General features: G+C 37.2%; 1 protein-coding gene across 6 annotated transcripts in view; it reads right to left on the reverse strand.

The window, feature by feature from the left end:
• Positions 1 to 3,958: 3,958 nt before the first annotated feature.
• Positions 3,959 to 23,750, reverse strand: part of apbb2b (amyloid beta (A4) precursor protein-binding, family B, member 2b) — a 36,436-nt gene continuing 16,644 nt past the window's right edge. The window contains exons 5-19 of one of the 6 annotated variants that reach the window (XM_077718907.1): positions 19,191 to 19,435; positions 17,769 to 17,894; positions 16,675 to 16,746; positions 16,306 to 16,356; positions 14,979 to 15,064; positions 14,590 to 14,650; positions 12,766 to 12,912; positions 12,196 to 12,323; positions 9,301 to 9,415; positions 8,807 to 8,894; positions 8,605 to 8,685; positions 8,046 to 8,161; positions 7,749 to 7,928; positions 6,888 to 7,093; positions 3,959 to 6,825 (exon numbers count right to left, since the gene is read on the reverse strand). In XM_077718907.1, coding sequence (XP_077575033.1) covers positions 6,923 to 7,093; positions 7,749 to 7,928; positions 8,046 to 8,161; positions 8,605 to 8,685; positions 8,807 to 8,894; positions 9,301 to 9,415; positions 12,196 to 12,323; positions 12,766 to 12,912; positions 14,590 to 14,650; positions 14,979 to 15,064; positions 16,306 to 16,356; positions 16,675 to 16,746; positions 17,769 to 17,894; positions 19,191 to 19,435 — 1,667 coding nt within the window. In that variant the 3' untranslated portion in view covers positions 3,959 to 6,825; positions 6,888 to 6,922. Of the gene's footprint in view, positions 7,094 to 7,748; positions 7,929 to 8,045; positions 8,162 to 8,604; positions 8,686 to 8,806; positions 8,895 to 9,300; positions 9,416 to 9,947; positions 10,013 to 10,827; positions 10,939 to 12,195; positions 12,324 to 12,765; positions 12,913 to 14,589; positions 14,651 to 14,978; positions 15,065 to 16,305; positions 16,357 to 16,674; positions 16,747 to 17,768; positions 17,895 to 19,190; positions 19,436 to 22,986; positions 23,135 to 23,750 lie in introns of those variants that run through there. The other 5 variants (XM_077718909.1, XM_077718906.1, XM_077718908.1 and 2 more) reach the window with 5 other exon arrangements.

A 23,750-nucleotide genomic window follows, 5' to 3' on the forward strand; every position in this document is an offset into this window, starting at 1 on the left:
TATTCATACTTTAAAAAATAATTTTATTTTTTCTCTTATTTTAAATACATGCCTGCATATATACATACATTTTCATACAGATTTTGGACAAAATGCGTGTACTTTCCTAATTCTGTATTGAATTATGCCAATTCAATGTAAAATAAGCTTCTCCTTATGAAAAATCTGTGTTACAAAACCACTTCTGGAATGTATTCATTTCATAAGTAGAAGCACATTATTATAATACTGTCGAGTTCACCTACCACTCTTCCAAAGTCAGTTGTGCCTCGAAAACCAAATGAGAACATGCAGTACACATAGAGCAAATATCCTATTGATAGACAGTACTATTATACGAGTTCTATTGAGGTCAGCGACCCCAGGCTCCCTTTGGACTATGTATACAGCATTGCAATGATGGCAAAACAAACATTAAGACAGACGCACACACAAACATAAAAAGCTTTTAAGAGGGTATCAAACATAATCTTCAGTCATGACCTCGTCACCACAAAAAACAGTCTGTCTAGCAAAGACAACCACAAATTAAAAAAATGACATTTAAAATTCTGATGCATACAAGTGCAGGGGTCTCAAAATCAATGAATTAGGAGGCAAATATTGAGCTTAAACTTTCCTGAAAAGAAGGTGAGTTGTCATTGTAAATGGCCTTGTTTGAAAGTTGGTCGACTGTATCACCCAACTGTTCTTGAAACGCAAATATGCATACATTTAAACGGAGTGAGTGTTAATGCACTAACAAGGCCAAGTTCTCTTCTGGTAAATCCACAAATGACTGTGAGAAATGTGGGACGCCATGCAAAGACATTTCAAGGGCATTCGGGGTATGTGTTGGTATGATCTCTCTCGCGCTATAATTGGCTTTTGATGAGAGACAGATCAAATCCAAAGTTGTTATCATCACCGACACAAAAAAATGGAGCAAAAGCTTCTGGAGGTTTAGTCTGCACTGAACACAACAATATCGAGCGTATTTGGGTCAAACCCTCTTCATAAATGACAATAAAATAATTCACAGCACCCCATTAAATTAAAAGATCCCAAAATACACTAAAAAATAAGCAGTTTTTTTTCTTGCCAAAAATTACGGATGCAAAGATTTTAATTGTGACATTTTATTTCATATTATGACTCATATGTAGGTAATATATCTTCCATCAGCTTTGCAATTCAACGAGGAATCAAACACAAACCGTCATTTTGTAGAGGAAAAACCCTTAGATACCAATTTAACCTGTTGTTCTACATTTTGTTATTGTTACTTGAGCATAGGCTTATTCTTAGTTTCTGATAAAATGAAAAAAATGTGAGTTAAACTCCAGTGCGACTTATACAATCATTTTACTTCTCTGTATATTTTTTACCTGGTGCGACTTGTACTCAGGTGCGACTTATCATCCAAAAAATACGGTAATTTTTCTGCCTGTCACGATACATCTCCGATATTTGTCCTCTTTAGACATAGATTGCGAAAGGTCACAAACATCGAAGCAAACAGAGTCAGGCAACCAATTAAAGCGGCCTTCTATAGCCCTCTGTAAAGATTAGACCTTTATTGAGAAAATTCCAGGTCGGCTTAAGGCCGTATGACCCTCCATTCCCAGCTGGGCCGATTATTGAATATGGTATTATGCACACACAAATGTGGCTACGCGCAAACACAACACAAATTAAGTAGAGTCCTGTTGTGAGGTGACACTGATGACGCGTGTTGGAGAGGATAATCTCTCCAACTGGCCCTCCACGCGTTGACAAATGAGGCTCATTTGAATGAAAACCTCCACTTGCTGATTAATCCTTTCTAGTTCAACAAAAAAATACTTTTGTAAGCTATGTGGTAAGTACTTAACCTGGCATGCCAGGTATAATATTTCTACTGTAAAAGAATAACCTAGTCTGAGAAAACTTACACATGGACAGAGAATGCATTCAAACCAAAAGCAGAAATCAAAGTAGGTAGGTCATAGAAATCAGATAATGGATGTGCTTTGGCTTTTAAACAAAGGGGTAAAAAAACAACAACACACATACACGTAGAGATGTGCTGCAAAAATGTGGACAGTAGGTGGTAGCATCTATCCTATTTGAAACCTGATCGAGAGGACATAAACAGTGAATGCCATTAATAAAAGACACTTTTACTAAGGTAACCTAAGATTTTAGTTATTTATATCAACATTATTAAAGAATCAAACATACATATAAAAAATAAAAAAAATAAAAAAATAATATATATATATATATATATATATATATATATATATATATATATATATATATATATATATATATATATATATATATATATATATATATATATATATATATATATATATATATATATATATATATATATATATATATATATATATATATATATATATATATATATATATATATATATATATATATATATATATATATATATATATATATATATATATATATATATATATATATATATATATATATATATATATATATTTATATATTTATATATATATATATATATATATATATATATATATATATATATATATATATATATATATATATATATATATATATATATATATATATATATATATATATATATATATATATATATATATATATATATATATATATATATATATATATATATATATATATATATATATATATATATATATATATATATATATATATATATATATATATATATATATATATATATATATATATATATATATATATATATATATATATATATATATATATATATATATATATACATATATATACATATATATATATATACATACAGACACATACATACACACATTTTTTATATACGTAGATATATATATTTAAATAATCAGCAAAGAGGAAGCCTGTGGATGAAAAAGGTCATTTAAATAGCTCATCATTACTACTACAGATTGCACTAATCTATTGTGGCCTTTTCTCCCTGACTGAAACCTTTTCCTTACCCATTGCTATTCAGTCATTATTCCTATTCAGACACATTCATTTGGACCTTTTTTTGTACCATTGGAGGCAATGGCTGTGAAAAGCTGATTGAAGCCACAAATGTCCTGTTTTGCTAATTAATCAACTACATAACCTTGGAGTGGAGTCATGCATTTGATACAATGTGTGTCAGACATGACTGAAATAGGCCACAAAGATGTGGCCTGTTAACCATTACTTATTCATGTCCCCATTTCCATGCAGGTGTTTGATTGCAACTGCAAGAGCCTAATTATCTTCATCAGCCTGCATCCTAAATTGCACACTCACAAACAACTAGAGGTGGATTATGCACTCACTTGACACACAAAATACTTGTAACCGCTCCATCGGCTCAAGAGTTTAGGATTACTAAGTGGAAAAAGGTCCACAGAAGTGCTTTACATCTCAAAGTTACATTGCACAATTGCATGTTTGTTACTTACATGGCTGAAGCCAGGAGGCAAAAAGTCAACTCAATTCAACAGTTAATGGAAGACAAGGAAGCAATCACCTTTCGACCTCTCCCACCAGGTAGTAATTAATGTTGCCATGGTAAATTTGGGATTTAAATATGGTGTCAATTTCAAACTGTATAGTACGAGTTTTTTTCTTGCCGCTTTTAACCCTGCAAATTCACCAGTTTGAAATGTTTTCTCATTGTTGTGACATCAATTGTTAGAAATAGTCAACAAAAGTCTAAAGAAAGAAAAACATGGACTATGAAAATAGTCAAAGGATTAGATTAAGGTGGAAATATAAAGAGAAATTAGTTTAAGTTAAATTACAAAACAAACATACGTATAATTTTTGATATATCATAGACTATAAGATATATTTATTTATACTTTAATTAGGAAAAGGTATTTGAAGAGGTTTAAAGTAAAAGTTACATTTTCAATTAAGAGGGTGGTGGGGGGGGGGGGGGGGGGTTCATGTTTGATTCAGATAAAAGACAGAAGCATTCCATTTTAAGATGCCGTTTATTCTCACAGAATTGGTTACATTGATAACGTGTACAAATCAGTGAGCAGCAAACAGGAGCCTACACATCCATTGGCGAGAAATGGAGTGTGTGTTGTTATTGTAGTTGTTACTCAGACAATGGCTGAGAGTCCTCTGCAGCGCCCCTTTGGAGCTCCGGCAGAGAGCTCCCAGCTCTTGTTTTATAGTTGCAATATTCTCTCATTTTATTTTTTTGCAAAGCAGAGCCTGTTGGAGTGTTGCGAGCACTGAAACAATGACACAAAGTGAGACTTCAGCAGTCTCCATGAATAAAATCAGTATATACTTTTATAAAATAGAATAAATAAAATAAAAATATTTCTGTTCAGTACATACAGTCTTTCCTTTCGTTCTATCGTCCTCGGGCATGCAAGGCTTTATAACGACTCTTGCTATGAAAAAAAATGCATAGATAATTACCGATCAGGTGTCAACTTAATTGACAACTGTGGACAAAAAAAGAAAAGGAATTATTTGCTTTTTCAAGTTTTCTTATCTACAAGTTATGTTACACTTTGGCCATTTAGTGAGGTCTAAAAAAAGGAGGAAAAAGGCAGTTTAATAAAATAAAAAGGAAAGACATTCAAAAGGAAAGTGATAGCTTATGACAATATAATGAATGGCAAATATTACCTTACATGAAGACTATGTACATACACTTGTCAACCCGTTCACATTTCAAAATTATTCTGACAAAAAGAAGCGAAAAAGGGTTGAAAATGTGCTTTTTTTGTTCATATCGTGCGCTGCTTTAGTGTTTTTTTTCCAAATGTTAGTTTAGATCATTACAGCTATTAAAGTCAGATAAAAAGATGAGTTCAACCAAAGTTGAGAGTAAAAATTGTTGTGACAATGGTGGAAAAAAATCATAAAAAACAAAAGCAACTTATTATTGGCTTCAGGCATCTTCCACATGTACACGTGAACTTAAAAAAATCTTTGGCAAATCTCAATAAAATAAAATAAACATTTACTGGCTGTCAAGTGGATGCTGCATGAACAGGTGGCACTAGAAATAATACTGTAAAAGTGGCGATATTTGTGTTAACATGTGGTCAATTTAGAGTCATCAATGATATACCATTATATTTTTCCAAATTTTCTCCACAAACTTACCTACTAGAACAAAAAAATGGCTAATCCAACATATTTTGTTAGTTCTGTATTGAACACATCACCCTTAAAAGATGCTAAGAGGTTCTTATGCCTATGAGAATGACCTCATATTATTATTTATACAAAATTGCCCTTGGTTGAAATGTACGCCACATATTTTAAGGGGAGATTTTAATACATTTGTTGCCATTGATAGATGTCCATTCCATTTTAAAGACTGTTTGTAAGAGTTGTAGCATATAATTTGATATTACATATGAATCCTTTAACTTGAATGGCATCCATACAAAAAGTCACCCATTATGACTTGAAAATGTAATTTGCATATGGACATGAGGCCAAAATGCATAGAAAAATCCCCCTGTTCATGTGGAGAACAATGGCTTTAGCCCAAGGGTCGGGAACATATGGCTTGTGAGGCAGATATGTCTCTTTTCATGGATGTATATGGCTTTTTTTTCATTTCTCTCATTAATACTCACTGATTACTAACAGCCTAATCATTAAAAGAATTCAGAGACTTATTGCACTTGAAGTGTTAAAATTACAACAATAAAAAATGCACGTATTTACTTGTATTTCTACTCTTCTCTTGAGGAATTAGATTTAATAATATGAATTGTTTACGATTCTCTCGGCCCAAAATATTTCCCGACCCCTGCCTTTGCCCAAAAAAACCCAACTTGCTTTTTTTCCTTCTCACAATGGGACAAATATAGTTTAAAAAAATGATATAAAATGATAGCAACAAGTCTAAATGCACTGAGTAGCATTTCCTCCAGCAGCAGCAGCAGCATGCCCACAATTGCGGGATGTCAAAGCAGCAGTCTTCCTTCTTGCTTAGGGGAAATCCAAACATCACCCCCACCTAGTCTCATGTGTCCTCCTCCATTATGGCTTTCATCCGCCATCATCCCAGCAGGTGAAAAAAATGGCGAGTGAGGCAGAAGGTTAAGGGGATGCTTCAGGTGAAGAGTCACCGCTCGTTTTTATTCTGACCGTTCGGTCCATGCGTCGGTCTTTTCCTGCGCTTTCACGGTGTAAAAGCAGCTGATATTGCCTCTTGAGTATTATTTAGGGAGATTGCATGCAGGGTCATGAGAGCAAGTCATGTTTTTTATTTACTAAGGTCCTTCTTCATTGAAGTTATGGTCGTCAAACTTCGTTTTAAAGTATTTTGTATTTTTTGCTTGAGGAGGGGTGGTGGTGGTGGTGGTGGGGGGGGGGGGGGGGTTGTATAGTATATACAGAGACACTGCCTTCATCAGGTTGGCAAAGTGTTAGAATACGTCATTGTGTCCGCCATATTGGATGAGGATTTTCCCCCTTAACACATTTTAAATGACTAACCTAGTCTAAATTGATTAGAGGTCCAAAATAGTCATTTTTGGGGGGGCGGTGGGGGGATTTGACGCTACTTCATTCATCTTAACTGGTCCTCCAAATTGTCCAGATCCAATTGGACGGCGACACTTCAGCGCTGAAGTTTGGCGACCGTGTAATTGACGTCTAATTTCGTCCAAGAGCACGAGGTCATGCTGCAGCACATGCAATAACAACGACTAATCAATGGTGTGCTGTCTATGGTAGATGCCTCTATGTACAGTTTATAATTAGCCGTCTGGTGTTAAAAGCACGTTCACCCCGATATTTGTGAGCTTGATTGAGTGTTGGGCTTGCTTTTGGCAGAAGAAAAATGACCAAACTGGAAGGTCTTGGCTGTCTTTTCACGATGAGAGAAGTCTATGGCGGGTAGTTACCATGGCAACCGGGGAAGTTGGTAGCATTGGGGGCTTTTCCCGCCCGGTCACTGCGGCAACTCTGTGACAGGCCGCTTCTGTTTGAGGGTGTCGATGAGGGAGAGGACGCCGCGCTTGACGCTGGTCGACACTCGACGGGACACGGAGTCACCCGGGGGGGACGAACCGGAGGCCTTCTGGGATAGGGGACGTGCCACTAAGCATTTCTGGTACCGTAGCTGAGAAGTAGAGAAGGGCAGGGGTGATGAAAGATGCTAAATTTCTCTTCAGTATTGACCAGATTGGATAAGATTAGAAATAAGACAATAAGAATGACAGTTAAATTTAAACCTTTTTTGGACACAAGGTTATAGAGACCAGATGTGGATAGCTTGGACATGTCCAGAAGAGAATTAGGAAATACTATAGCAGCAAAAGAGTTTTGAGCCCTTGAAATGACCAATCGACAAAGCTATAGTCTTTTACCCTTTCTCAAAAAGTCAACTACTTGCATCTGTGCTCTAAAGTAATTCATCACTCCAGACTTAAGTGCCCGCATTACAGCCTGAATGCAAATTTAATGTAGTAGAGTTCTATAAGGCAGACATCTTTTTTAGCTTCCTCATTAAAGCCCCAGCACACACTGGCTTTCTGGCAAATTGGCACAAAACGATGCATATTGCACGTCCGTTTAATTAAACAGACATTGCCATGTCTAAAGTGCAAGTTAATGTAAAGTGCCACATTGGGCTGATATTTTTGGCTTTTAGGGCCACTTTAAATTTCCACTTTAATTCCAGCAATGACCAAACAACTAAATGATCTGATGGTCCTCATCTGGCACAAGATTTGCTCCAGTCCATCAATCCTTTTAACATTTTTTTTCCAACTCACCATACACGCCGCTTGAACGGCCTCCGACACACTTCCGGCGTTGGGCTCGCACCAGAACACGTGACAGTCGTAGCGATGACCGCCGGCGTCCATGATGAAGGCAAAAGTACGGACGTCATGTCCCACACCCATGAATGACAGGAAACGTACACGGCACTCCACCAGCACCTCCTCTTCCTCCTGGTTGGAAACATGCAAGTTGTTGTACTACAGTAAGCAATTGGCAAGATAAAAGAAATGTTGCCGTTTGCTATGGAGCATATTTTCTGACATTTCCAGTTCAGAGGAGTGGCTGACCTTGTCTTTGCTGATTGTGACTGTGGCATCAGCCACGTTGAGGGCTACCGGAGTCCAGTCCTCTTTGTTTGAAGAACTGACTAAACTTCCTATGGCTCCATTTAGTATTTCCATGCCTGCAAAGGGTAAAGAAAACAGTCACATTTTGATATGGCATTCCCCAACCAACATTCAATCTTGGCTTTTAGGCTTTCAGTTTAATTCATTGGCTGGCATTAACGGCAATAGACACACAATTTTTGAATATCACTGCCAACCCTTACAGCTCACAATGTCTCAATGGGAGTGAAAGAAATAAGAAAATGTCTCTAAAGCTTATTACTAACTCATTGGCTGCCATTGATGCCCAATATATTTAGACTGGAATCAAATTATCCTTCCCAGTTGAATTTATTTTTGAATGTCTATTGCAATGAATGGCAATGAATGAGTGAAAAAAAACTATTTTTGTAGGACCTCCTGATTTTACCTATTTTATATAACCTATATATTATGTATTTCAAGTGAGAATGTACATGTATCATAAGTTTTTACTGTTTATTTTTCAGTAAATGCGTACCTATAGGTCTGGCAACCGGCATCATTCCGAGGTAGAGGACTTGAAAATTCTGAACCAACTCGCTCTTTGGTGTGGGAAATTCTAAATAAAAGGAGAATGGAAATATATTCAAATCAGTTGTCTTAATTAGAATGGAATTTACAAATATATGGTTAGAATGGAATTTACAAATATATGGTCGGCTGTTGATTGATGGACTAACCTTGTAACGGGAGATCTAGTCCTGCCTGAATCCTGTCGTGGAGAGAGCCTCCTGCCATTGCTTTGGCATTCTTTCGCTCTGTCATAATCTGAATTTGAGGGAGGAAGACGCGTATTACACCAAATGATCAAGAATTCAATCGTGGAAGACTGTTTTATCTTATTTTCTACTTGAATTCTTGACTAGTATTCATAAAAATGCACACGGTTATTTTCCTATACTTATTGGTGTCATAATTAATAATAGCATAGAAAATAGTCAGATAAAAATTGACTATCTAGTAAGACTAATGCTAGCGAGGTAGAATATACGGTTTTCAATCATGTTCCTGTATCACTCTTAACCCTAGTTTTTACTTTCCATCTGTCTATTTAAAAAAATATCCTGCTCAGGTGCACTTCTTAATAAAGATCATAATATAAATAATTGGAAAAACAGGCCACTGTCTGCAAAAGATGTCAGGGTATAGTGTAAGTTTTTTGAATTGAACTCACCCGGGAGCAAATCTCATGGAGGCTGGTGGCGATGGCTTTGGCCGGCGTGTCACAGCGAAACACGTGACATTTTAGAATCCTTGTATTTTTATCCCGGGCCACGTATGCAAAATCCCTGTTGAAAATGGAAGAATACTGAGTAGGACCTCTTTTGTGAGAAAAAAATAGCCATTATTTCACTTCTCAAAAGACAAAACATTTTGATTTTATGAAAATCATCAATATTGGTTTTGGGATTAGTCGTTGTGACTGTCAAAGGCAAACTTTAAATTATTACGATGCAACTTTTGTTGGCCATAGTATGCAGGGACAGACGGAAGAATGGTGGGGTACTTTATAGAACCTTTTTGGCTGCTTTTGAGCTTTTTCATTCTTCACGTACGAACGAAAAGAGGAAATGTAAGTCTGTTATAAGCTTAAAGGGTCTAGCTCCTCTTGGGATGATCTTTTCATTCCACTGTGCCTCTAAAATATGCGTGTATGATATATAGAAAAAGACCGAGGGGGTCCGGCGCATTTCCTTGATGTCTACAGTATTTCACTTCATACATAGTCACTTTGAAGAACAATGAAATGAGAAACACAGAGGAAATGAAAGAGAAAGTTACAACGTGGGGATCACAAAAGAAGAGGAGGAATGTGTTTACCTCTCTCTGCATCCACGAAAGCCGGGAGGGAAAGTGGATAAGGTTAGAAAACGACAGTTTTGAAAATGTTAATGTAAAATGCTGTACTGACTGTCAAAAAGGCCGAAGATTTCCAGGGCAAAATATATTAGGATTTAATTTGGGGAAAGTAAGTGTTGACTCTTATAATATTCAAAAATTAACCTGACAAAAACAGGCAAACAAATGGACATAATGAACTTGAGATAGTCAAAGTCAATGTTTGATTGGCTGAGGCATTTGTGAATGCGGTTCAAAGTTTTGCCAAATTGTTTAAACTGCTTTAATCATAATTGGTTCACTATTAGAAATACTCTAACCATTCAAAACAGGTTCCTGGTGTGAAAAGGTGTTGGACTTTCATTATGTAAATGAAGCATGCTTGCTATTAGTGACAAACTAGTCAAAAATGTATAAATATTTTAAGATAGTTGTGTAATTGTGTCCATCAGGTGGGGAGGGGTGCTCTACCGCGGCAGCTCTTTGAATGTAAACAAAGAAGAAAAAAATAGAACTGTTGAATAGTGTTATATTTCATTTCAAATCCAATCTCATCATCTCATGCAAATTGATGTGGGAGATTTCAATTGCAATAATGACTTGTTGTGGGGAGTGGCATCTGACACACACAGCTGTCTGCATATTCCATGTTATAAACCCCACATGTACTTTATTATTAACGAGACTCTCTGATATTTACAAAACAAATCCACTCCCTTTTCCATTTCACTCAAGTCAAATCATCAAATGAACACGGGTAATCCCCAATACGGGATGAATAAAGTATAATCTAATCTAATAAATCTTACATACGCACAAACTCCATCCTTTTCCAAACAACAATACAAATAAAAATACTCACAGTGCTTTTGTTCATCTGTATTGGTAAGAATATTTGGAGACACTCTGCATATAGTAAGCGCATCCTCCCCAATCTGCGTGCCGCAGAGCAAGTGCGAAGGAAGCAAACCTGCCCCCCAAATAGCCCCTCTACCCCCCCATGTCCCATTCTTCAGCTAACCACCTCCCTTAACTTCCTTCTGTGAGGAGCCTTTTCTGCAGGTGACTGAAAATCTACCACAAAAACCACTTAAATAAAGGTGAAGTGCTTAAGGAACATAAATAAGGTCAAAAAGTCTCATATGGATGCAAGTTATTGCAATTAAATACAGTCAGTGTCGTGGCAATGTTGCCATGACGATGTCAAAACTCATAAGGCCCCTTTCCGACCCCTGTGAGTGCAAAACATAATTTACTGTAATTATTTTTTAAATAGTGGAAAATTGGCAGGTTGCCAACATTCATACTGTTTTAAGCTATTAGAGGCCATGTTACTGCAATTAATTGTTTTTCCTGTTGCGAGAGCTGCAGGTTTTTAATGACATGAAACTATTAAATGAAAAGGAGGGAATTTGATAGGCTTTGACATGCTTGACATGAAAATTTTTGTAGTATTTTGTAGGTAAGGGTATGATTGGTTTGTGGTGGAATTTATTAGTCTTTCATGATGTTCTTGAAAAACGGATTCTCAATGTTATAGTATAACATTTCAAAACCAAGTGAAGAATTTCTAAGCTTGTACAAGAGTGCTATGACTTTTATTTTAAGTGTGCTTAATCTTTTTTTTGGCTTTTGGCAGAAGAATCTCTTAAATTAGATGTTTAAATGTGTAGAATTTTTCCTTTTTAGCCATTGAGGTATTCAACTACTTATGGCAATAATTGGCTGGAAAGTCCAATTAAAATATATACAGTTAGTGTATATTTCTGTTGTGGAATTTAAGCAAGTGGAAGTAAATCAATCAACTTCAAATGGGTTATTTTTAATGAACATTAGGATTTGATAAGATATTTTCCCCCTAACTTTACTACATTGAGGCCTTTTTTTAGTACATTATGTTGGAATTTGCTAATTGCAGTAAATATCCTGCACAATTCATCTTAAATTTCAATAACAAGGCTCTTTCTGTAAGACAGTACCCTCTACTGGTTACTTATTTGCACCACCGTATTGTCAGGCAGTTCAATTATCAATCAATTGCCATCTATGTTTAAAGTGTGTATTGTGTGCTGGTGGGGGTGCCGTGCCATCTAAACACACTAATGGTCTAATAATGAAACAGAAAAATCTGACAAAGAAGACCGATGCAATGATCCAATCAAATTCAATAGGAGAGTGCATACGTCTATTACACGTATTAAGTTTGTCCTTAGTTGCTACGGTAACCTACCTGCCATTGTCGCGGCCAACACCCCAAACGCGGATACTGGCGATAGGCTGAGAGTGAAGAACACTGCGGTCCATCGGGTCGACCAGATTTAACATGTTATTTTCCAGCAACAGGTACATGTCCTTCCCCTGCACACATTAAGACACACATACATAAAGAAATAGGAACACACACAAACTGGTGGGATTAATAAGGCCTCAGCTCGAGGGTATTACTCTAATGTTAAATGTTTTATGCAAAGGATACATGGCATATTCATTATATACATTATTAAGAGGAATGCTATATTTTCAGTGCACATGTTGGTGCTGCAGCAGCTTTAATACTGAAAGGTACAAAACTAAACAGAATGAAATTGATCAGCTTCTTTGCCACCAAGATCGGAAAAAGTCCAATTCAAGTCAATATTTGACTAATAATTAAATACTTAATACTTAAGTTTGCGAGTTCTTGGAAAAAATCCTCGAAATATATGAACACGAGTACTACTTATCCTCACAATGGTTGTGGGCCATTGAAGATTCTCTTTCCGAAATAATAGTGCCAGAAATGAACCCTGATTTCTCTCACCTCCCCCCAAATGCCGACTGTGTCTCGGATGTCATTTTTGCAATAGGACAGCTGCCGGATGCAGTTGTTTACAGCCACGCTGCTCTTTCCTGGTGCCAGATCCTCTTCCGCCATTTCAACCCATCCCAGAGAGCGGACTGCAAAACACTATGGGAAGCAAAAAAATCACTTAAATTATAACCCCATTCTAGCTGTCACTTCAATAAAAATGAGTAGGCGTCACAGAACTAAGTTAACAATCACTCCCAGCCGTCCTAGTACAAATGAATTTGGATCAATGGCAACGACTGAGGTAATTAGTGCTCACATATCATGATTACCCTGAAAATATTGCATTTTCAATTATACAAAAACTATTATTTTCACAATGCTAGCGATGCCATAAGTCATTAATTTAATGAGTCGAGACAAATTTGGTAGTAAATGCAAATGACTAAGCAGCTAAAATAATTAAATGAATCGAGCCGATGGGGTTGGTTTATTTTGCGATTGAAATTAATTGAGGGAAAAATAAAATCTCGCTAATTTTATGTGATAACGCCAATCTATCATATGTTTTAATGATGACAATCCGAACTCAAACCTTGCCGCAAATACACTGAAATATGTAATTAATTCTTATTGATACAGACAGGAAACCACCAAATATTCAATATATTTTGTATTCCTTGCATTGACTTTTCAAATCAATTAATAGGCAACATTTAAAGTCGTCTGGCTGCACAAAGTGGATAAATGCAACAAGAAGAAAAAAAAAAAACAAATCTGCAGAGAAGTGATAGATGAGGAGTGGAAAATTTAGATGCAACAAACAGCTATGGGAAGCCTTTATGTAGTATGCACTGGTTGACCCCATTTGCTAAAGTAGAGCAAAGTGTTTTATTTATGGAACGCATAGTCCTTTCTACATTTTTGATGCGGGGATGTTTGGGTGAGTGTGCCTGTTGAGTGTCTGGCTCACTATCATCTCTATATGGCAAGTAAAAAATACAAGGACTGGCATAATCTTTAAATTACACATGCCAAATAATAAAAAGATGACATGCATAGACTAACAAGGTACTATAAAAAAATGCATGAAAAGTTTACATTTACAGATGTAATGACATCTAACAGCTATTTCACAGTGACTCTGCATTTAGAGCAGAGAAGTAGTGCAACAGCAAATCCAGCAGGTGGCCCTGCTTGTCTTTCTTTAAATTTGGCATACTGTAGTAGCACTTAAAGGGACAGACAACACCTGGAAAGCCTGGCCTTCTTATGAAAGAGTTCTTCATAGTACAGTGGTACCATTATCTATTGAATTAAGTCATGTTAGAAGTGGTTTTGTAATTTATTTATGTAAGTAGAAGAATATTTTTCATTGAAGTAGCTTCATTTGTTCCACAATCTTAAATGTTACCCCATAGAGCCTTTAAATAGAAGACGAAGTATAACGATTTTCTATTAAATATGTATGCAAATGTATGTATTGATAAAAAGAGTCAAAAGATAAGGGAATTATTTATTAGGCCATTGGAATTAATACTTTTACGCTGGCTGAATATACAACCTACAATTTGATAAGTGAATATTAGTATTGTGAAATTGTATCAGTATACTGCTAAAACTCTATTTGATTCACTTTGTCAAGCAACCAGCAATTAAAACATTGATCAAATGTTGGCTTCAAGCCCTTCTCAGTTCAAATGGATTGGACATCTTCCTAGTAATTCATTTACATTAAAAATAGAAGGATGAATAAAGCCACAATTGGCTCTGGAGCCAAAAGGTTGTCTGTCAATGTCAATGATATTGAAAAGATTAGGAAAAGCTTATGCTTACCTTTGATTGTGGATCATTGTTGCCACTGGTGGACTCGTCTTCTTCCACTACTGGTCGGTTCCTGTAATATATGTCAAATAGTAGATATAGAATATATAGAGATGTTGTGATAGTTATAGTGATGCAGTGCTGGGATTAGCAGTGAGATATTGCTGTGGAGATTATTAGCTGCACTGAGCACAAATCCACCAGCGCAGTCATTATACTAACAGACCACCATTTCCTGATTGGAGGAGTAAATTTCCTGCTTTGTCGGAAGTTATTTAACAGTGATTAAATACTAGATAGGAGACTAAGCAGAAACAGGTGGAGAATTAGGCTTGGAATCACAAGAACAAAGATAGAATTGAAACCTAAAGTGGATTTGAAATGATGACTTGGTATTTTACCTTAATTTAAGTGATGCGTAGCGGAGTGTTGCGCCTTCAAACTCCTTTAAACTGGGGTCAGGGTTTACAGTGGCCGCCTGCAAGTCCTGATGTATGTAAGGAACACAGTCAGTGGGATGAATAAACAACTGCAACACACTATCAAGAACAGAAAGCCCCCTTCACACATGCAGATATTGTGTAGTGGGATCGGTAGGTTTCATCATTATCTTTAATTAGAGGAAAGTGCTGTGTCTGAGCAACTACACACCAGAGGTCCATTGAGCCTCGCGAGATCAATTTACACTTAATAAGGAGATTATATTAGATTGGTTTTTATTGTACTATTTTCTGATTGGTTGGTATATGTAAGTGGAAAGACTGATATACTGAATCTATTGAATATATTGTAAACTGTCTTGAAGGTTATGACATCCATTTTCTAGTTAGTTTGATGACTTTAGGGTTTTATTTTGTCAATGCCCGTCATTGTTTTTTTTTTTTAGTTATAAACATGTGCTTGCTCATTGAATCATATTTGGACGCTTCACAGAATTGCAGAGTTGTGAAATTGCATTCCATGGAATAACAGACGGTTGCATTTTTTGGTTTTTCGAGAAGTGTCATTTTTTTATTGTCCGTGTTTGACGATACACTGTTTTTTTCACTGTGTCATCTGTCAACTACTTGTGCATATTTACTTTTTTCCAATTAACTTTACACTGCTGACAGCCAGACATGTTATGCAAGTAAAAACATGATTACCCGACTTTTGCTGCTTTTGACTAAAACTGGAATGTTTTAGAGTTTGTTAATTGGCAAAATTTCTGAGGAATGACCTTTGCCAAACGTGAGTAGTCGGGGAAAAACAACTTTGAACACACTGTCCTGTATAAACATGTGGGAAAGGGGCTGGACACCAACTTTTTACAAACCATTAAACACTAAATACCAGCATGCATTCAAAGTGCGTAGCAGAGTGATCTGGCCGGATGAAGCAATAGCAATGGCGCGTTATGTGCAACAGAACATGCTACGTTACGTCATCAAGCAAAGAGTGTTCACATGTATGTATATGCAAAAAAAAAAAAAAAAAAAACGCTTTAATGTCTATGCGGCAGGACAATTTTAGTAACCAGACAAGAAAAGACAGCGTGTTGCTGCAGCCATGAGATGTTCCTGCTTATCAAGCATCTGACACAAGGCTGTGTGCACGGCTGGTTGACGTAAAGAGCATCAGCCCGCACATGCTTTTGTCAAAGTGGTTAATAGGGAGCAATCTAATGATAATGAATTGGCACATTCAGTTGGAGGTGGCGATAAGGCTCATCGAATGCATGATACTTGCCTTCCACACCTCACTATCAATCTTTCCGCCAAAATCACCCCACATGTGTTTCTACAAATGGCGTTCAAAACACAAGTGAGCATACAGTCAAGGTTGAGAGGGGGGGGGGGGGGGGAGTCAAGGGAAGAGAGATAGAACAAGGCTGTTAACTAACTTGCTCACTGCACGCTGGTGTTTGTTACAATGAGGAGCAACGAAAAGGGGGTGAAAAAAAATCTACGAAACTCCAAAAAGCTCATTGCTCCTATTGAACGTTCACCTTTTCATTTCGAATTAGTAAAATACATAACAATCATCAAGAACTTGAATTTCATTTGCGGGAAAAGGTCTAAAAAGCAAAGCCAAATGAGAAATGAATGTGTTTCCTACCTTGTCTTTTTCTTCTTGAGTCTGGGGGGTACCCTCTTGATCTGACATACCCTGTAGCGATGCCGATCGAGGCTAGACAGACAAAAAGTGAACAAAATTGAACTTAAATTTCAAAAGGTTGGTATAGAGTGGTGTGTTGGAAAAGGGTGAATTCTATGGATATAACACGGACAACCCAATCTTGTTTTTCTCATTTCCATGGAACTATAGGTAATTTAAAGACACCAAAATCCCTTCATATTCTTGTTCATTAGTTGTAAGCAAAAACTACAGTTGGGAAAAAAATGTTTACCATTTTTCACCAAAATAAACTTATTAAAAAGATAAAACTGGTGATTCAATGTGGGAATTAGAGCTTCCTTGGGTGTAATTGGACTGCTATGGTAATACAATCATATTTAACAATGTGAAGATGAAAAGTATTAAATATTGAGTATTGATATGTCGACATCCCACTACCTGATCGCAAAGCCTGGCATCAACAATCTTATTCACATTCATGTGCCTACTTGCATCTCTTCACGCCTGAACCAACTCTGGCGTTTGCTAGTCATTCAAAAAACGGAACTGCCAAGCCAGAGCCTATAAATACATCTCCTATTTTTTTCACCTGATTCCGATCCTGTGAAAATGACGTGATGAGGACCGATTTCTGCTGTGCACATCTATAATTTGTATACCTAAAAAAGTAGCATAAAAAACGGTGGTGCATTTAAAGGCTAAGCAGTAAAGATTGACACTTCCACCAGATGGATTGAGGCCCATCTATCTGCCAACATCAGTCAACTCATCCAAGTCAATGTTTTATCTACTAGCCGCACCTCAATCTATCTACTTTTCTCCCCATGACTATCCATCATTCTGTATCACTGACTGATTGATCGTCACAGTCTTTTGTATACTACAGCGCCACCAGATAATTGACGATGTTCTCCAGGCCTCACGCTCATTGCTCGACTGTCTTGTTAGGTTTCCCTTATTGTCAGGTATACAGGAAAGTATAGATCACATCTAAGGCTAATTCTCGCAAGATGCTCAGACGACACATGTCTATCCAAGCCCATAAAATAAGCACATGCAGATAGATCACTTACAAAATAACAGCTGTTGACAAATCCACATGTGGGCATGACGTGTTCGTTGAGGGGCTCCACCGAGCTGTCGGATGTGGTGCTGCCCGAGCGAGTGGAACTCCTGAAGAAAACTTCGGCATGACCTGGCTACAGACACACAAAAATCCACATAAACAGGGTACCGTATTTTGCGCACTATAACGGAGCAGCTTCAAAAAAATTGCCTTTTTCCAAAAAAGTTCTATATAAGGCACAGTAGACATGGTAAAAGTAACAGTTTTTACATTATGCATCCACTAAATAGAACTGTGAAAAAAGGAATGTCATAGCAAGATTGACCAATATTGATCCTTATACAAGACGCATACTATTATAAGGCGCAGTCCTCTTTTGAGAAAATGTACGTTTAATCAGAATTTGAAGACAACTCATTTAGCGTCAAATCATGTGATGCCGTTTATAATCCTCCATAAGTCACCAACTAGTGACCTTGATAGCAAAAAATACAAAAGCTAGATTCAGATCACACATCTTAATGTCCATCTCCATGTTTTTTTTTTTTTTTTGGCACGCATGGAATATTAATAACAACATCCATCTCTGGCTGGTAAACTGAGAGCGGCCAACAGACTGTGACACAACACCTGAAATAAATCCATCAAAAGCAAATAAACACTGTTGTTAAATAAAGCAACTAAAATATATGGCAGTGCTCTCAATATGATGCAGTGCAACAAACCTCAACCACAGCAATATACTGTAAAGTTAATGACCCATAATAAAGATTCAACATCATCCCCATCTTTACAGAGGCATAATTAATAGAGCTCTTACATTGGATCTTAGATTATGCCAGTGTACTTAATGGTTGGTGAAATTATAAATGGTCGAACCCATTGGCCCCCTTATAGTCTGGGATAATATGGGCTAAATGTAAGTTGCTATACGTATAAATGCTCTACCAGCCTCATTTCCACAGGGTTTAAACAAAAAAGACAGCAGCAAACAATGCACAAAGAAGAGGGAAACAATTATATATAAGGTGTGTTGAAGGATAAGTTGTATTTTTGGGAGACCCATTTTGATTTGATCAGAAATAGTAAGAAAGTAAAATAGAAAACAACAGGCCAAATAGGCATGTCAATCAAAGTTTTTTGAATAATTATAGCACTAAAAAATATTTTAAAATGTGGAACTTATAGTCCGGAAAATGTGTTACTCTTTATATTGTATAATAACCTTTATTTTAGTATTGATATACTGTATTCATTTTAAAAGTAAATACCTTCAGAAATATATACATTCAAATGAATAATAATCAAACTAATAAAACTATATATTGCCTTATTGCATTAAGCAATTCTCAAAGGTTTATCTATTGTCTGTCCTATTTATGTCACTTAGGCCAACATTTAATACAATTATTTAAATGATATAAAATACCTCTTGGTCTGTAGTGGGGGAAGGGCTGAGTGAGCTCAGCGACGGTTTACGTGGTGGCGAGCTGGCGTGGTCAGCTGGCGCCTTGATCTCTGTCTGTCCAGGGGGTGCAGGGTGGGTGGCGGGCTTCTCCCACTGGGTAGCACCTGTGGGAATATGCCAGTAGTAGATACCCGCCATGTCCGTGATCTTCTTCCATCCAGGTGGCAGGTCTGGGTCTGTTTGGAATGACTGCTCATTCCAGATATCTGCAATGAAAAAGGAAAGACGTTAGCTAATCAGTGCATACAAGGGAGTACACATTGGGTTTCCTCCGGAATCCAGATAATACAATATATGTCCTTCCTTCTTCCATTAATAAACTGAACCTCCATTTTTTAACAACAACCTGCAAAAGGAGAAATCTGTCGACTCAGACAGACAATAAAAATGTTTTTAAGCTACATGCATTCATTCATTTTCTGAAGAGCGTATCCTCACAAGGGTCACAGGGGCTGCTGGAGCCTATCCCAGCTAACTATTGTTTAAAAAAAATGGTCATCTTTTTATGAACAGAAAGTAAATGGTAAGAGGCTTAAAGTGTGTAGAAAATATTGTACATATCATCGTAGCATTTTTGTTCAAGCATGCGCATTTAAAAGGGAAAAACATGACCTTGATCGAGTGTATCCAAGCAGAAAGAATCTTGTTTTATAAAGACGAAAATCTATTTTTGCAATGTGTAAAAGTAGTGAAATGCAAAAAAATAAAATATCAGAAAATAATGGTAGCTTGAATCATATTTTTCGACATTAACTATGAAGCAGTTTGTATTGCCAAGTCTTAAAAAAGCTGTATTGAGCCTGACTTAATGACAAGAAAAATAAACACGCTGTTGTCTTTTAGACGTCATTTGTATGTAATGCAAATACAAGCAGAAAGCAAACATAAGCTTGCTTCTTAAGAACTTTTTCTTTACGTTCTCACGAGCTTGCACTTGAGCAGCATTTCTTTCCATTCCTGTAACAAGCCAAAATAAGCAAGAGGGAAATTACATCATTTTCCCAAACCAACCGTACAAGTGTGACTGCGGAGGACATCTGTTACTTTTATATTTTTGTTTTGTTCCTTTTTTTTTTTCACTTGGCCCAAAACGTTGTTTGATTCATTGCAGATGCCACAACGATTTCAACATCTCAGTATATTATAAAGAACACATCTGAACAACACAGCAGATGGCTGATATCATTTACTTGACGGCGACACATTTGTAGGAAATACAGCAGGTATCGAGACGACACCAACACAAACACAAGGCGACACCGAGATGAAATGCGAACAATAAATCCCCATAACAGCCCTCACATCCCTAATAAACAGTCTCCTTGCCTTAAAGTAGCAAACAACATTTACACACGTCTTATAGAAGCATTTTACGCTTACCGTGATGGTTAAAAAGTCCAAAACATGGCAAATCACTCACAATATATCCACTCACTCATCAAATAAGTCCATAATCATTTGTATCAAATGGTTTTATAATGAAATATCTGACAGGTATTTATGGAAACGTTCATTCATCCTCATAAGGGTAGCAAGGGGTTGCTGGAGCCAGTCCCAGTCAGTTGTAGGACACTCAGAGTCACAAAAAACGCCTCAAACTCACAATCACCATCGAGTGGGAATCAAACCCGAGCCTTGTGGACCCAAGTCAGGTGGAAAAACCACTCTTCCATCAGGTGACAGGTATTCATCCAAAAGTTTCAGTGTTTCCTGATACTAAGCAACCTAAACTACCGTATTTTCACGACTATAAGGCGCACTTCATTATAAGGCGCACCCTCAATGAATGAATTTTTTTCCCATATATAAAGCACACTGGATTATAAGGCGCCCTGTCCATTTTGGAGAAAATTTAAGACTTTTAAGTGCGCCTTATAGTCGTGAAAATACGGTATTCAAAATACAGGATCATGTAGACCAATCCTACACTTTAGAGGCAGGAATTCTGATATAGTAGCTCTCTCTCTCTCAAAAGTAGTAGAAAGAAAGAGTGAGAGAGTGCAAGGAGAGCCCTTAATGTGCTGACCATGTTGATGAAACACAGCCTAAGGTGCCGCGTGGATGACAGCAGGTGATACGTTATAGTGATGGCCCTGTCGGTCTTGGCCGGAATGAAATGCAGACACGTGCTTGCACACAAACTGCTGTGTTCCGATAAGTTAGTGTTGTTCGACCGAAAAATAACTTAGAAGGGCAAACAATCTTCCCACCATCTTTACACACGCTCTCTTCCAACCTTGCTAAATTGTACACTTGGGAGGGTCGTAAGTTTATATATAAATATATACCCTATGTCTATTTATCTAAAGGTCGTGCTATGGAGAAAAAAAAAAGGACTTTTACCAAAATGTTTATAGAAAGTCTGGAGTGTAAAATAGGCTTAACTATTTTGTAGGAAATGAATGCATTAACCCCTTGGCTGCCTGTTGCTGGGGGGATTTATTCATTCATTCATTTTCTCAAGCGCTTATCCTCGCAAGGGTCGCGGGGATGCTGGAGCCTATCATAGCTGACTTCAGGCACCAGTTGAGAGGGGGGGGGGCCCTGAATTGGGAATAAAGTTAATACAAAATATGTACACACACACACACACACACAACACTCCCAACTCATTATTAATTAATTTTAAACTAATTATGTTTCATTAGGACAAAATGTAGCATTAATGATTATCAGATTTAAGATAAATAAATAAATAAAATAAAAAATAAAATGAATTTACTTTTTACTATTTAAATAATAAGGAATACAGAATACATGCAAGTATGCACTCGTATGCAAAATTACTATAATATTGACCCCACAGATGGTCAGGATCAACATGACCACTATCACTGGTATATTCAATACCAGTCTCATTAAAATGCAGGACAATTGACTGACTGACAGAAGACTCAAAATATCTGTCATATTAAATTATTAACGCCCCACAGTCTCGCCAGAAGTTCTTCTTCAAAATCCCATACATGTCTGCTCCGAGGCTCTAACAGATGCCTAATGCAGAATAAGGATGCTCTGACAAATATGTCTTTACCAGCTCTAAAATCATTGTTCTCGACTTATAGCTCCCCATCAAAAAATTAGCAACAACAACAACATGAACCATGGGCTGATTTCGCTTCTGGCAGCATTCTAACTTAAGCAAAAATAGGTCAGGGCATCTAACAACAAGTCTCTTCAGAGAGGGTACTGGTGTGAGATAAGCAGACAAGTGAATGTGGATTAGGGACATAAACACTGAGGAGAGAGAGTGGCACTAAAAGAGCGAGAGAGTAGCTGACACAGAGACAGAGAGCCCCATCAGCCTTGATTCCAAGGCTACATCGTGCTTCAAAGTTTGCAACGTCACCTTCTTGCAGCATCGCTTGAGGTGGCTTGTCACAGCATGACAAGACTCAACGTGACGCCACCAGTTTAACCTTAATCATCGTCCATGTAAACAAACGTAGCCCCATTAGCTACAAATTGCATGCAAGTTGAGTCTCAAGGAGAGGAGAAAGCTTGTGTTGCAAAATTGAGGGGAAAAAAACAAATACATATGCGCACAACATTTGGTAAATGTAAACATACGTGCAGTATATGCATTGATTTGACTACTACAGACTTTAAACAACAACAAGCGCAAAAAATCTGACATTTGGCAAACTGCCTTGGTTATAAAACTTGGAATCCTATTTTCTCACACACACATGCATGTGACTCAAACCATCTGATAAACACACTCGCACACACACACACACACAATAAACACACCTACCCTCGTAATTGACAATGACAATAGCCAGCATGTAGTCTTTCCCCAGCATCATACTGTAGTTTGCCAGCTGCCTTACACTGCATGAAAACCCAGAGCGGTTGCCAAATACACACAACCCCAGACAGAGAGGAGAGAAGACGGTGAAGGGGGCGCTTTGCAAGAGAGGGGGTGACGAGGACCAGAGAGGCAAAGAGAGGGAGAACACGACGAAACGAACCAGAGCGACGGCCAAAGATGGAGTTTACACTACGTTTCAGTTTGCCCAGCAAGACGACTAAAATGCTGTGCGACACTCAAACATGGATGATGGCAAATGTATTCACCTCTGATGGTTGCCCTGGTAACACTCAGGTCATCTTTTAAATGAGTCAGAGTGAAATCTGTCGGTTTAAGCAATTGGAAGCCAAATATTCAATTCTTTTGGGAGTGTTAGAAGAATGTTTTTTTAGAGATCTTGTTCAACCCGCACAGATTGTGCAAGTGGGTGTTTGTGCAAGTCCGCTTGTGTGTTTTGGCTCCCCAGCGTGAAAGCGCTGTCATACAGGCTCTCGAAGCCGCAACATCCCGAGAGGAATTTGTCAAACAGCCGGGAAAACATCATGGCTTTGTCAGCAATTGAGAAGGAGACGAGAAGTACAGAAAGATGTTCGTTGATCAACATACGAAACAATTTGGACATTATTCTGACAATCTTATGTTTATAATTCCATCAATGCTGCATATGGATCTCATTGACGTCAGTGTGGGTAATTTAAAAAAAGCAT

The sequence above is a fragment of the Stigmatopora nigra genome, chromosome 6 (genome assembly GCF_051989575.1).
Source record: "Stigmatopora nigra isolate UIUO_SnigA chromosome 6, RoL_Snig_1.1, whole genome shotgun sequence".
NCBI classification, from domain to species: Eukaryota; Metazoa; Chordata; class Actinopteri; order Syngnathiformes; family Syngnathidae; genus Stigmatopora; species Stigmatopora nigra.